Below are 15661 nucleotides of genomic sequence, written 5' to 3'. Positions count from 1 at the left end.
CCTCCCACCACCAACCAGTACCCTTCCGTGATCCTCTCCACAGACAAGGTCCACATCAAACTGGGTAAATCCTGATTAGCTCATGGTAATAAGAACAGCTCGAAGTCATCCTTTGCTTTCCTTCTTTTCAACAATAGAAAGGGTTTTGTACCTTGTACCTTGCTGTGGTCCAGTTTCCCATGGGTAAAGAATGGGGCTGCTTGGGGCGGCGGATTTTAGACGAAGTGGATGAAAAGAGCTTGTGTCCTGCCTAGATGAGGCCTGGCAGGTGCTTCCCAGACCCCAGTGGGGATTTCTTGTCCTTCCACAGTGTGTGTGGGGACACCTGCAATTTAGGTTGACCCGAACAGAGCAGTCTCGTCATTTAGCGCTGATAATCCAAGCTGCCTTTCCTCAAGTCCTCATTAAAACCAGCTTCTCGGGTGTGATGCGGCTCCCTGGGGCGTGGGCCTCCCATGAGCCTATCTCCCCCATCTAAGTGGTAAACAGCCCTGAGGCCAGGCCAGGAAGCCCGGATGGTCTCGTCTCTCCGGCATCTTTTGTTAAACCTCCCTGGACTTAGTTTAGATCAGGACTCCATTTCTAAATCGTGAAGCTGTTGCTGACTGTCCGCTTCAGGTACCGCACCAGCTGGCTAAGTAAACACGCAGAGGAGAGGAAAACCTTGTCTTAGAATCCCTGGGTACATTCGACAAGAAAAGACAGACACAGTTGCTAAAGGCAATTGTAAGATACATGGGTCTTGGCTTCTCCGTGGGCCCAGTCCAAGGGACATTACATCTTTAGGGAATGAGATGATTGGACATTTCTGAAATGATTTGGTCATTACTAAACAACTTGATCATCTCTTTTTATTGGGGTCCATTTTTTCGTAGTATTTTGCCTATACTAGCTGTTTTCGAAACTCTGTATTAAACACGGAAAATCTCTATCATTCCCCAGTTACCAGCATGTAAACGTTCACCCCAAAGTACAGACCAGTCAGCAGTGGTTCCCCCCGACTTGACCCCTGAAGCCTGGTTTATGTCTGACCGGTGCTTGCAGTGGGGTTGGGGTCAGTGCAGGATGTGAGGGGGACCAGGTCTCAGGGTCAGTTTCAGACCATGTGAGAGGGACCAGGTCTCAGGGTCAGTTTCAGGCAATGACAGAAGGTAATAAAAGAGAATCAAGGCCTGAGGTCTTGGTAGTGCCTAGTCTTCAGGACTCCCTGCCGTCCCCTCTGTAAGCCTGATGGAAGCTCAGTGCGGGATCGCAGCCACACCAAAGGGCCAGTTATTTCTTTACCGAGCTGGGACTGTTCCAGTGAAGCATCTTTGAAAGTCTGACTTAACGGTTTCCATGCCCGGTCATCAGGCTCGTTGGTATCTGACTGACTGAGCAATGTTCATCTTTCCCTCTTCCCATTGCTGCCCTTCGTCCCAGTGTCACACCAATAAGTGGACTCCTTGGAGGGATGTCCCTTGGCTCCATCTGCACCTGCAGCTGACTCTGTCTGGAGTGACGAGTCCCCTCGCCTCCAGCAGACGCACGGCAGCCTTTCCGGCTGTTTCTGCACACACACGGGGCCGGCCTTTTCCTCGGGCCTGTTTCGGTCAGGTGCTGCCAAGCACAGCTTTCCTCCTGGGCTCTTTTAGGCGTGTCGCCACCTCCCGGAGCCGTGCTGGTGTTGCATTCCCTGCCTCTGGAGTTCCCACTGGCCGTGGCCTTCGCTGAGCAGCTGCTGTCCTGGAAGTCAGAGGATGGCGAAGGGAGATCGGAGGACGAGCCCGACACCGTCCCGGCGTCTGTCCTCCTGCTGGTGGTGGAGCTGCTGGGTGAGGCTCACGCCCTCGGGAGCGGGAGTGGGGCCCTGGGCGAGCTGGCGAGCTGGCGAGCTGTCTCGGGTGTGAGGGAGGAGCTCGCCAGGCGGGCTAGGGGTTGGCCCAGCAGCCATTGCCTCCTGTCAGGTTGCTGCCATTGGAAGGAGGCTGGGGGCGTTGAGGGGAAGGTGCAGCCTAGGCCTCCACATCTGTGGTTTGCGGGGTATTTCCATTATTTTTAGGAACGGCAACTAACCATGAAAATAAGATCAATTTTTATCACACTTTACTTTAAAACAGAAATATATGCCATATTGAAACTTTGGAGGTTAAAGATGGTATGGAAGTGAATGATGTTGCAAGATCAAATGTTATGATGTCATCGCTCCTGCAAAGTTAAAAATGGGTTTTGGCAAAACTCATGGAATGGTCAGCTTCAGAGTTGTATATTTACCATACGTTAATTTACGTCAAAAAATTTTCTAAATAAATATTGAACTTTAATGATATCTCTGCTTATGTGTTTAGAGATGAAACGTACTGATGTTTGCAAGTTATTTTGAAATAATCAGAAGCTAAGATGAGTTTATGGGTGAGTGGAGGGATAGGTAGCTGTATATAATAAAGCAAATACAGCAAAATGTTAATGGTGGAATCCAGGTGATGGGCAAAAAGGTGTTCGCTGTGTAAGTATTTCCATTTTTCTAGATTTTTGAATGTTTTTATAATATATTGGAAGGGGGAAAGTGTTGCAAACTCAGACGCCCTCAGGGGTCAGGCAGATGATGTAAATGAGGGAAATAAAGGAGGAAAGCAGGCTGGGGGAGTTTGGCGAACTGAAGGGTAGGTGCCCTGTCAGGCAGCCACTGAGCCCCGCTGCTCAGGGTTGCATGAGGACGTGGCTCCAGTCCTGCCAAGTATTACTACTTTTTATTTCAAGAAAAGCCAGAAATCCAGAGATTGATATTTATTTCCCAACTAATTCAAATTCTTTAAAACACATGGGGATGGCGGGGGACGCGGAGGGTGGCGAGCAGGGAACCACTGTCTCTGGGAACAAGATGTCTGTGGCCAGTCTCAGCTCGTGGGCCTCCATTTGCAATTTTAGTGAAGAATTCTCTCCAAGGCCTTCTTCTTACATCAGTGTCAAATGGCAGAGGAAGGGCAGTGGAGGAGGAAACACAGCGTCTGAGGGACAAACCTGGGACCCCATTGGCACTTCTCCTCTGTGAATGGCTCAATGAGGCCCGCATCTCATGACAGCCTCGGCTTCTTTCCAGTTAGAATTAGCAAACAGCATTGCCCCAAGAGAGCAGGAGGCGCGAGCCCCGCCTCCATGGGTGCTGGGCTTGAGCAGAGATCAGGCTGGTGCTTCAGCCGGGCCGGCCCTGGGGGCTCCCTGTCTGTAACACGCCTGCGTGAACGTAAGATACACATCTGGCGTGAAGGGACTTCAGCGCAAATATGTGGTCCTTCCTGTTCTAGACAGCATTTCCCAACCTCCAGTCATTCCTCTGCCACCTTTATGTCATTTCTGCCATGTCTGTCAGCATTTATTTATTTAATTGCTGTCATGACAATCAATTCCTTTCTCCATATTTTTCAAACCTAAATTTTAAAGAAAATTTCATATCGTTACTTTAAATGGGAAATAAGTATTCCTTGCCATACATAAGTAGAAGATAATTATAAAAACAGAAAGGTAGTTACTGTTAGGAAATTCTGGCTAAGTCCTGTTGCCTGTCAGAGGCTCTGAGTCTTGGCCCATCTCTGTTAAGAAAGTACCAGCCCCACAGTAAGGCTGTTTCATTGACAAAACGAGCACTTAAAAAAGCATTTTGAAAGGAATAGTTTTTCAGTGTGTGTTTCTGTGCTGTCTGGTAAAATTGGATTGTATGCCCCCAGCAGTAAGCGTCCCTTGGTTCCGGAAACATGGTTCTAGTGACTTGTCAGCAACTTACTTTGATAACCTCATGAGAAAGAAAATATTGATGTTTTTGGCCTCAGCTACAGATGCCAGCTCCATGTGATCATGTGCCACAGGAGTGAAGGCCATAGGCTCTCATATGGCAGGCTCTCGAGCCAGCCTGCCAGGCCACCTCCTGGTCGCCGTGACCTTGGGCAAATCCTTCAACCGTTTGAGCCTGCTTCCTCATCTGTGAGATGGGGATAAATAATGTGACATCTGTCCCACAGGGTTGCTGTGAGGATGGACCCCACTAAAGTGCTTGGAGCAGTGCCTGGAACGTACTAAGAGCTGTACGGTGATTGCTGCTCTCGCTGCTTTCTGTTTGCCTCAGGAAACTTCCTGTGGACCACGGACACGGCGGCCTGTGTGAAGGAGCTCGTCTTCCATCTCCTGGCAGAGCTGCTGCGCACAGCGCAGGCCCTGGAGCAGAGGAAGCGCCCCGCTGGCCTGTCCTCGTCCATCGCCCTCCAGCTGAACCCCTGTCTGGCCATGCTCATGGCCCTGCAGTCAGAGCTGCATAAGCTGTACGACGAGGAGACCCAGAGCTGGGTCTCAGGCAGCAGCTGCGGAGGCTCAGGGACAGCGGCGGCCACCGACCAGGGCAGGTTCTCTACCTACTTTCACGCACTCATGGAAGGCTGCCTGGCGGTGGCCGAAGTGACCCTGCCTACCAACATGAGTGTCACAGCCAGCGGGGTGACCTCAACGACCGCCCCGAACCTCAGTGACTCCTCCTCCTCCTCCTCGTCGTCCCCAGGACAGACACCGCAGAGCCCTAGCCTCCTGTCCAAAAGGAAGAAAGTGAAGATGAAGCGGGAAAAGGCCTCCTCCTCCGGGAAGCGCCAGTCCTCCCGCTCCGTGGACTCAGACCCCGCCGTGCTCAGCATCGGGGGCAGCAAGCCGGAGGACATGCTGTGGTTCCATCGAGCCCTCACCTTGCTCATCATTCTCCGGCACCTCACCAGGAAGGACCCGCAGGGGCTGGGCGTGACGAGCGACGCCATCGCCGACGCCTGCCAGGCCCTGGTAGGCCCCACCGCCCACAGCCGCTTGCTGGTGATCTCTGGAATCCCCACCCACCTGGACGAGGGCATCGTCAGAGGCGCCATCCGCAAGGCCTGCAATGCCCACGGTGGGGTCTTCAAAGACGAGATCTACATTCCCCTGCAGGACGAAGACCCCAAGAAGCCAAAAGACAAGGCCGAGGGTAGTGATGGGAAAGCCGAGCCGGAGAAGAGCCCCGGCTTTCCGAGCACGGACAGCTTGGAGGTCAGCACGTCCAGCAGCCTGACGCCTGCCATGAGCATCAGCGCCTCGGCCTCCACCAGTCAGGCCTCCATTTGCAGCTCCCAGGGCATCTCGCAGACAGTCAGCGACCTCTCTGTGGACCCGCTGCCCTCAGGCCTCGAGCTGCCCATCCCTCCTGGCTTGCTAGAGCCCCACGTGGTGTCCAGCCAGGAGAGCCTGGACATCTCTCTGTGTAGCACCGGTAGCCTGGGCAGCCTGGGAAGCCTGGGGGAGCCGCTGGACAACACAGAGATGGCCTCGGTGTCCGACGTGGGCTCCCTGTACACGGTCACGTCCCTGGACAACCAGCCCCTTGCCTCGCGCCCCATCAAAGGCTTCGCGGTCGTGGAGGTAACGGTGCCCACGCCTTGGCCAGCACTGCAGTCGGGAGCAGTGTGGATCCCCCAACCCTCTTTAAGCCGTCCAGTGTTATTTGCGAGCCATTACCTAATAGTTGACACTGGGCACTTAGGGGCCTCCTTGAGGCAGCTCTCGGAACCGGTAATGATTTGTTATGCTGGTTCACTGTGTCTGAGGTCCCAGCTCTAAGCACTGTCGGGTCTGGTGTCAGGAAGTGAATGCAGTTTGCTGCTGAGTGCAGGAGGAAGGCGGAGGGGCTGGAGGGGCTGGAGGGGCTGGAGGGGCCGACCTTCCCTGACAGAGGGGCTCTGTCAAGTGCGTTCTGACTCAGCCCTACCCACCGGTATCCTTCTGAGGGGCCTGGGGATGTAAACATTGCCATCACAGGAGGGATCGTCACTGAGCACTGAGGACAGGCTCATGCCGTTCTCTCCCAGGTGATTCTGAGTTTCAGACGATGTGCACGTAGTCGGGTCACGTTCCCGCTTTGGGGTCCCGTCTGTTCCTTGGGCCTCCTTGTTTAGAAATCCTGCATCCCGTGTCTCCCTGTGCCCTTGTGGGATGGGAGTCGGGCTCAGAGTGAAAACTGTCCCCCCTCTTCGGGTGTGGAGCAAGTGACGCTGGGAAACGCTCACACCGCCTTGCTCTCTCCCCGAAACGGGGGCTCAGGGGTCCGGTGGTTGGCCTCCTCCCTGGAATCGCTTCTTTAGCTAGCCACCTTCTTCCTGGGGACGTTCTCGGAGGCTGGCACGGACTTCAGCCCGCTGAGCTACCGAATAAAGTCACAGACCCGGCCATTTCTAGTTGAGTTGTTGCCTAAAGGTTACGACTCTTGGTAGCAGGGGACACTTTACCGCAGGCCCGCTCTCCTGTGTGAGGCGAGGGTCCCAGGGGACGGCAGGCAGCAAAGGCCATTCCTGTCGAAGGGGTGGTCGCTCTGCACCCCAGTCCCTACCCTTTTCTCTGTTCACACAGATCAGATCCCGAGCCAAAATCGAGAAAATTCGAGCAAGTTTATTTAACAATAACGACTTAATCGGTTTGTCGAGTTTGGATGGGGAAGACGAGTTGATGGAAATGTCCACGGAAGAGATTCTCACTGTGTCCGTAGTAAATCAGAGTCTGTTCGACACTCAGGGGAGCCCAGGGCTAGAAGATTACTTCAATGATAAGTCAATTAAAGGTGAGTCATGGGTTCTTTAAAGTAATAGACCTCTTTTTTGAGTGGTTTTACATTCATAGAAAAAATGGAATGAAAATCATTTCCCCCTCCGTGCCCAATTTCCCCTATTCTTGACGTAAAGGAACTTTGGGAGCACTCCTGGGGTTGCACATTTGAGAAATGGTTCCGGGCTTGGGGAGATGGGACAAGAAGTTCATTGCATGGCTCACAGAAGGTGCGTTGCGTGCATCTCATGTGATATAGCGAGAACATTCCTGCTCTCTCCCAGCTGTCAGGGCTCAGAAGGCCATCGGAGCAGCCCGTCACAGGCCACCATAGGCCAGCTAGCCAAGGGACCACCAGGAATGGCTCTGCCACAGCCTGCTTCAGAGTCGAATGTGCGCAGGCATTTAAGTCATATTTTCCTTTTTGTCCAACCAGGCTTCGCCTTGTTCAAGTTCAAGTGTATTAATTTTGTTCTGTCCTATGGAGCTAGAATGTACCAAGTCCATTGCTAGTAATCATTTGGTCATATGCTTGAATGCTTCACCTTTTAACACTAACTCTTAGAGAAGAAATAGTTCCGGCTCCTTTTTCACAGAGTCCCACTTTGTCGTTCTGGGGCTCTTATGTGAGTGGACCTGTCTGGCTTCCCCACATCTTCTGTTACGATGCTGAGTTTTCATCCAGGACCCGGGCTCTACCGAGGCCTCACAGAGCTGATCTAGCAAAACTGCCCCCCTCCCCCACCGGAAGCCTGCCTCTCGCCCCAAGCTTCACAGCAGAAGCAGCAGCAATTTTTCCTTTTTCTTTTTATAATTACAGTTCTTTGTGTTCTCATTTTTATTATGTACTAGTCTTTCTCAATTGTTAATCTAAGTCCTTTTTCTAAATCTTTGATATTGTTTGAAATTTCATAATAGAGTTGTTGAGTTTATTTTCTTTTATGTTTTCCAAGTACAAAAATGTTGAGTATAAGTTCTATTATTTGTCGTTCTTTCGAATTTTTATCCCCTGACCATGACATTTTGAAATGTTTCCTCAGTGCTGGAGCCAGGGTGAGGTAAGTGAAGCCGTGGGCACATGATTTAATGGGACTCCGGAAACTCAGTGTTCTAGATAAATAATATTTTGGGGCAGTATTTATAAAAACCAAAATTAATGCAGAATATCCATGGTGAACAAAATATTAAAATTTTAAATAATAAAATCATTATTACTGATTTTTCCTCTTGTATCGGCACAGCAGTGTTATTTTGCTCAACGTGGATTGTTTTGTATTAATTTTGATTTGTTTTAATACTGCATTAAACTGTGTGCCCCGTCGCTGCGTTTTGGGCAGTCTTGAGCCCGAGGGGCCTGCCTCGCTCCTCTCGCCCTGCTCTCGGCCCTGTTCCCGGGTTAGTGTGTATTTGCCCCATCAGCTCTCAGCTGCCCACCTGGGGGTGACTAGTCTGAGACCGGCGGGAAACCTAAAATCTTTTCCTGCCACAGTCAGTGCTTCCCCGGTCTTATCATACTTTGAATTTAGTTCCAGTTCCTGATTCTGTTAGAGTCAAACCTCCTACATAAGATATTCTATCTTTCGGTAACATGTTTGCCACATTCCTGCCACACACATTTTGCTCGAGATTCTTCAAGTTGTGGTTCTGCTGAGTCAGCTCTTAGGGCTTGGCCACCTCTCTCTCTGGCTCGCTTGTCCTCCCCGTGCCTGCGAGGCCTTTGTGCTGTTTCCCATCCCAGGCCTCACCTGGGCGTGGCCCTGGTGCGTCAGACCTCCAGAGAGACAGGTTCAGGAGGGCAGGGCTGGAAGGAAGGCCAGTCAGCTCTGAGCTGGGGTCCATGGCCTTGAGAGGCATGGGGACGCGTCCTGATTGCCCCATTAGGAAAGGTGGGGACGTCTTCTACAACACTTGTTTGGGGACAAAAAAATAAGTACTTTTTTCTCCTGCTTGTGGACAATTTTCTTGGGTCTAAGAAAACTATTTTTCCACCTGCTCAGTGTGTCAGTTTTGAAACCTGTTTTCTAATAATGCAATACCCGTTTAACAACTTGTACTTTCACTAAAGCTACTTGCAGGCTCTGTAGCTTTTTGTTCCTTTGGGACTGTCTAGCACTAATGTGTTGTTACAAGAAGTTAAACCGTCATAATAAAGGCCCAAGAGTTCAGTGTCTCGAAGCCAATAGAAGTTAATTTCCTGTGTGTGTAAGAATCCAGGGTGAGCGCCGAGGTCTGCCATCCCCGGGGGCTTGTCATGTCCATGCTGCCAGTGGAGGGGATGAGTGCAGAAGAGAGCAGCCTGGCCCAGGAGTGGCTCATGTCCCGTGTCACAAGGCCATACCTTACTGCAAAGAATGCTGGGCGTGCCACAGAGGTGTGTGCCCCCAAAGAGGAAACCAGGCTTTGGCAGACTGTCCATCGTCGCTACTAAATGTCTGTTACACAATTTCAAAAATAAATTCTTCATGAAAAATAAAGTGCTGCAGGCTTTTCCCGCCACGGCATGTTCACGGCAGAACCCTTTCACCCTCCTCCGTTCCGTACCAGGTGAGAAGCTGGTGCCCGGAGCCAGAGAGGTGCTCACAGAGATATTTAAGAGCTGCGCCCATTCAGAGCAGATGCTGAGCCTGACACCAGCAAAGCCTATCAAAGTGTCCGACATCTATCTGAGCAAAGAGCAGATCAACTCCCAGACACCAGGCAACCTCCTCCACCTCTTCTTCACCAACGTCCGGCCTCCAAAGAAGGTGCTGGAGGACCAGCTCACCCAGGTAGCTGCCGCTGCCCCTGTTCCCGGGCCGGGCCCCAAGAGTGCCTCAGGGGGGCCTGAGGACCCTGTCCCCTTTGCTCGTCCACAGATCCTAAGGAAGTATGGCGTGCCAAAGCCCAAGTTTGACAAGAGCAAGTACAGCAGAGCCGGGAAGGAGCAGCACCCCGTGAAGGTGGTGAGCACCAAGCGGCCCATCACCAAACCGCCCACCAAGGACAAGGCCGTGCTCAACAGCGTCAGGTGGGTGTGCGCGGCGCTCGGAGGCGGGCCTGGCAAGGGCACCCGGGAGCCCCGCCATCCTGGCCGTTCTCTGCTTGGCTTCGGGGCCCTTCCAGTCCTTGGCTCGTCAGCTGAGAGAGTTTCATTTTATTCACGAGTCTGGTGAAGTCTGGACCATGCGGGATGGAAAGCAGCCCAGTCTGAACTGATAAAACGTTCTAAAGTGGGCAGACCTGTTTGAAAACTCTAACTTCTTTTAACCACACAAATAATGCATTGTCATTGTAGAAAGACTATAAAATACATACATGAAAAAAATGTAATTACTCCCCACATAGCAACTATTTTTCACATGTTATGGCATGACATTGTATTTATGCATATGTATTCTTCTCTTAAATGGCTAAAATAGTACAAAATGACATCCACACCCAGCTGTGGGAGCCGTGCACACCGCCTGTCCCTTACTGCTCTGTTTTCTACTAAGCTTGCACGAAACAGCTTCCTTGTTTCTTTTTTTAAATTGAGGTGTAATATTCCATGTGGCTATGCATACGTGTTTAATAGAATTTTCTTATGGGCTCGTGACATCAAATACACTTGAAACCTGATAGCAAAGTGTTACCTAGCAGGAGTCTCTAAAGGAATTGTTTAGATGATCAGAAAAATAAGAGGTCTTTTAATTAATTAATTGCGTATAAATAGTGTTTTTAAGTCAGTACAGTGCAGTGGAGTTTTCTACAATGATGGAAGTCTGCTGTGTCTCTGCCTGGGCCGTTCAAGACAGTGGCCACTGGCCACATGTGAGCACTCAAAATGTGAGCACAGCCAAGGAACTGAATTCATAATTTTACTTTATTAATTTAAACTTAAGTAGCTACGTCTGGCTAGTGGCTGCTGCTTAGCACAGCTCCAAAGTATGTAGAAACAACGTTTGAAAAGTGTTTCTGAGGTTTTTCACATCTGACGGCATCAGTTTGTCCTCAGAATTGGCTCAGTAAACTTTGCTCAGAGCACAGCTGATCTGGAACCCAGCCCTGTGTGAACACGAACTCATGCATGTGTGAGGTTCTGCATTCCCTCTGATCCCAGTGCTTTGGCCTGCAGCAGGACTGCTTTAAGCGAGAAGAAGCCAACGGTGAAGCCCAAGTCCCCAGAAAAGAGCAAGCCAGATGAAAAGGACCCAGAAAAGTCACCTACCAAGAAACAAGAGAGTGAGTGAGCACCTCAGGCCTGATTGGGGCTCGGGGACTGCTTCCATCCTGGAGACAGGCGGCCCACGCGGGAACCAGCCTGGTTGCTTGTGCCTGAGTGGCTGGGCGCCCTTAGGCCTTAGTTTAAGCAGGGGCAGCATTGCCAAAGACACTGGGGCCATGTACCTGGCCAGTGCCGGTCATTGCCCCAGGATGCCATCTTCGATGACCATGAACTTATGGAAATCAAAACAGCAGCTCCAGAAATTCCATTCACCCAAGGTGAAAATAGATGGTTGTAACTGAAAGTAAAGATCTGGACATGTGCTTAGGAACCCTCTTCCGGAGGCTCTTAGGGGCGTTAGGACTCTGGCCTCCTAAAGGCCCGCAGAGTTGGAGAAAGCTGTTCTCATGGTCACGACATTAGTTGAAATGTGTCTGAGATTAGAGAAGGGAGGGACTGTGGGGAAAGCCCCGCACCACTTGACGAGCAGCCCGGTGGCGTGAGGCTGCAGCTCAGAGGCCCCATAGGGTGAGGGTGATGCGTGTACTGGGGCAGTAGGCGGACATGGCCAGTTAGCAGACCCTGGTCCTAACGCCATGAACAATTTTCCATCAGTCCCTGAGGAAAAGTATCTGACCTTGGAAGGATTTCACAAGTTCGTCGTTGACCGAGCCAAGCAAGACGTCCGTAGTGTCTGGAGGGCAATTTTATCCTGTGGTTACGACCTGCACTTTGAGAGGTAAGAGGCTGTCCCCCAGCCCGTTCCATACCTTCTGTAAAAATTATTTTCAGCCACCAGACGCATCTCCCAGAAAACACTTGCTGGAGAGCCATTCCATCTGCCCTGCTTTTAATGCCTGCTCATTTCCTAACTTTTCATAATTGTTAAGATGGGTTTTCTAACCCATTTGAAAACAGACCCTGCGCTAAACAACAGAAATTTGTTTTCTCGCAGTTCTGGAGGCAGGAAGTCCAAGATCAGGGCAGCGGCAGGATTGGTTTCTGCTGAGGCCTGTCCTCGGCTCACAAACAGTCAGTCACCTTCTCACTGGGTCCTCACATGGCTTTTCCTCTGGGCTCATGCAGCCCTGGGGTCTCTTCCCCCTTCCATAAGGGCACTAGTCCCATTGGATCAGGGCCCATCCTGTGACTTCATTTAACCCTAATTACCTCTTTAAGGGCCCCACCTCCAAATACAGTCACCTTGGCCTTCAGCATATGACTGGGGGAGGGGCTAGTGAGAGACTCACATTTCAGCCCCTAACAGGGATGATTTCTTATTCCAGAAGCCTTTTCTCCTCCGAATCCTTATTGCCCTCTGTCCCTGCCAGGCAGGAGCACAGCAAGATCACTGCTCACTGAGCTTCCAGGGCCAAACAAATCAAGTTTCCACTTCTAGCTAAGCGACAAGATGGTAGCAAACCAAACCGTCTCCCTTTGGCTATGTACCCCACGGCCCGTGCTGGGCATCGGAGGAGGAAGGGCTGCCAGAGCCTGCTATTTAAAAGCCCGTGTTCAGAACTGGGAAGTCGTTCGCTGCTTGGCACCGTGTTCTGTGCCTTCTTCGGAGGCTCAGTCGGTCTCTGCGTGGGCCTGGGCATCATGGAGGCAGCAACAGGTGTTCGACTTGTTTTAGAAATCAGTAAAACAGATGAGTTTGGGGGTTCGTTGGAAGTAAAATCACTCATTCTGGACCAGAAACTATGTATTAAGTGAGAAGGGAACAAATTGGATTAATTCCAAAGTGACACATTTATGATAACTAGAAAGGCTCGTGCCTGCACATCCTGGGGCCGTGACGACGCCCTGACACACCATTCCCTCACCACGACTGGTCTCAGGGCACAGAGGCGTCTGCCTGGAGCAGCTGGCCCGGAGGGGCTGCGAGGGGACCCTCCCAGGGGGAAGGTCCTCTTTTGAAGGTCTGTCTACCTTCCTGGGAAGGAAGAGGTGGCCTGTAGTGAAGAGAGGCTAGGCACCACGCTCCACCCCTCCCCAAATCGGCCCTCCCCGTGTGATGCACCTCATGTGGCATGTGGCCCACCTGAAGTACCATGTGGCCTCCAAAACCAGAGGCACTTGTCCCCACCCGCCTCCCTGCCTCCCTTAGGTTGATGGCTTAATGTTTGTGGAGTAAGGACACACACACTTAACAAGACCGTCGTGCAGGATGTGCACGCACGCAGATTTCCTGTGACTGCGCCCAGGGTGGTCACCTTCACGTTTCCTTAAACATCTCCCAACCTCTTCTGGGGGAGGTTTCTTCAGTGCTGGGGGAGTGGGATCGGACAAGACCCACCATTCTGCAGTCTGCCTTTTTCATCTTCCCACATCATTCAGTGTGATTCCACCAGCTGATCGTAATGGCTGCCCAGTGGGCCGTTATTAGGGGGCAGTGTAGTGTAGTCACCTGAGCCCTGGCGGTGGGCGCTTGGCTTGTGTCTGACGCTGCCATGGAAAAGCAGACCCGCAGAGATGCGCGCTCAAACGCACCTCTGACGTTCGTTCAGATCGCTCCATAGGTGGGCCTTGAGACGGGATCGCCGGGTAAAGGATAACGGCTTCGGCCGCCCTTACACCAGCAGCTGGCACTCATAGTGCCCTTTCCCGTGTGGGCACCACGGCGTATCGTCACGGGCATCTTGTCAGCACGTTCCCGTGACACCACATGAGGCCGTGCTCTCGCTAGCTCCATTTTACAGGTGAGGAAACAGAGTTTCAAAACGTAGGCATGCCCTGTGGCCTGCGTCACTCTGGGTGGCCTCAATTTCACCCCAGGAGGCCAGAGCCCCGCCATTGCCCCCCCCCACTGCCCACATACAAGAGGGAGGCACGTGTGGATGTGTGTCACCAAACTCCAGAAAGGTCGCGTCATTCCCACCCCTCCAGCCTGCTCCGCGTGGGCTTTGCCCTGCTGACGTGCGGCAGTCAGCTCCTTGGCTGAGCTCCAGGAAACAGCCGGAGGCCGGGCCATCCTAGAAGCGCCTCTGGGAGCTTGACGTGGCCCCGAGGAGCCCGCCTATCCCCCAGCGCCCGCCCACCTTGCCCTTCTCCCCAGGTGCGCCTGCATCGACGTGAGACACGCACACAAGGCCTCGAGGAGGTGGACCCTGGAGATGGACGTGGCGCTCGTGCAGTATGTCAACCGGCTATGCCGCCACCTCGCCATCACGCCCGCCCGGCTCCATCCCCACGAGGTGTACCTGGACCCTGCGGATGCCACCGACCCCAGAGTGGCCTGTCTCTTGAGTATGTGGCCCTAGGGGGATGCCTTCAGGGATGACCCCATCCACTGCCTGTCAGGGATCCCCCATGGCAATGCAAGGAAGGCACAAAAAAGACAATCTCTCTGGACCCGCCCCTGGAAAATGACTCCTGTCACGACACATTGGCAAATGGCCCCCAGGCCCGTTTCTGTACCTGTCCCCACGTGTGCCCTGGGCTGCCGCTTCGCCTGCACACCTGCACTCAGCCGCGTGACCAGGGCCCGCCCTCTCTCCCAGATCCTGTGAAGGGCGTCGTGGGCAAGGAATTGTCCCCGTGTCTGTCTCTCACGGTTGGGGAGGAGACACGTGTGGACAAACAAAGGACACTGTGCCAATGTCCCAACTTCCTGGTTTTGATATATGATGTCATACTGGGGGAAGCTGACAGAAAGGAACACAGGACTCTGCACAGTTGTTGCAACTTCTCATACGTCTGACTATTTCCAAATTAAAAATTTAAAAATAATGCAGCATGCAGTCCTGGCAAGGCCCCAAAGGTGGGCTGGGGGCCTTGGATTCCTTAAGAGCCAGGCCTCCCGCTGACCCACCTGGGCCTCGCCCCTTGTCCCCGGCACGTTGGGGGCCGCTCTCTCACAGTGCATCTCAGCCCTGCAGGAGCCTCCTGGTCCCGCTTGAAACGCCTGCCCCTGGTGGTCCTCCCCAGGCGTAGGGACCACCCAAGTTGTTCACAGATGGAGTCGCAGCCGTGCTGGGCAGAGCCCCCGGCCTGACTGCCCCTCGTGCCCTCAGGCGTGCCCGTCGAGAGCCTGCGCCTGCGCTTCGCCCTGCTCCAGTCCCTGAACTCCACGCTGGAGACCTTCTTCCTGCCCCTGGTGGAGCTGCGCCAGACGCCCATGTTCACGCACAGCATCGCCGCCCTGCTGAAGGAGGCCAAAGGTCAGTGCCTGGGCCCCGGGTGGAGTCGCCAGGCCATCACGTGCCTCCAGGCCGCTGTCGGGGTAACACCCCCCCACATCCCCAACCTTACACTTAACATGCAGGTCTCCTCTGGAGCCCCAGTTCACCCAAAATCAATTACTTTACGCTCTGAAAAGACAATCATGCTCTGAAAAAAATTAAACTTACCTGAAAAGAGTTTAGATTATTTAGAAAGGTATCCAGTTAAAGTTATGATCACCGTCTGCCTCCCACGCATCTGCCTCCCAGAGGTGACCGTTAACACGTAGGTATCTGCCCCCCAGACTTTCCTATTCATGTACTAACAGACACACACACACTTTTTTTTTTTAACCAAAAATGGGTATTATGTCACGTATTCTATTCTGCAACTCCACTTTCTGTATGACAGCCTACTTCAAAGGCTTCTCGGCACACACAGCCGCTCTGCACTGCAGCCCACGGCACGAGCGCCCGTGGCCTTGGAGCCTGTCCTCCACTGATAGACACTTGGTTGGTTTTTATTTTTTGCTGTTTCAGAAAATGCTATGGCAAACCTTGTCCTTCGTGTATTTGGGTTCGTACGTCTGCGAGCTTTGTGTCTCAGGCATGACAGAGTCCCAGGGTTTGTGTGTTGACAGTTGGGTGGATCCTAACAAATTACCCGCCAGGAAGTGGGGACCGCTATGCCCCTGGCAGCATGGCATCCAGGGACCTGACGGGCACCCAGAAG

At 52.5% G+C, this 15661-nt stretch overlaps 1 protein-coding gene across 1 annotated transcript in view; it reads left to right on the top strand.

The window, feature by feature from the left end:
• The window catches only part of HECTD4 (HECT domain E3 ubiquitin protein ligase 4), a 169583-nt gene that overhangs the window by 145219 nt on the left and 8703 nt on the right, over positions 1-15661 (top strand). Inside the window, exons 60-68 of the mRNA XM_011356054.2 lie at positions 1635-1814; positions 4100-5406; positions 6391-6598; positions 9127-9350; positions 9438-9589; positions 10676-10782; positions 11381-11504; positions 13824-14014; positions 14782-14928. Coding sequence (XP_011354356.1) covers positions 1635-1814; positions 4100-5406; positions 6391-6598; positions 9127-9350; positions 9438-9589; positions 10676-10782; positions 11381-11504; positions 13824-14014; positions 14782-14928 — 2640 coding nt within the window. The remainder of the gene's footprint in view (positions 1-1634; positions 1815-4099; positions 5407-6390; positions 6599-9126; positions 9351-9437; positions 9590-10675; positions 10783-11380; positions 11505-13823; positions 14015-14781; positions 14929-15661) is intronic.

Source organism: Pteropus vampyrus, unplaced genomic scaffold (assembly GCF_000151845.1).
Source record: "Pteropus vampyrus isolate Shadow unplaced genomic scaffold, Pvam_2.0 Scaffold23, whole genome shotgun sequence".
Classification (NCBI taxonomy): Eukaryota; Metazoa; Chordata; class Mammalia; order Chiroptera; family Pteropodidae; genus Pteropus; species Pteropus vampyrus.
The sequence above is the reverse complement of the archived record's forward strand: the minus strand, read 5'-3'. Positions and strand labels throughout refer to the sequence as shown.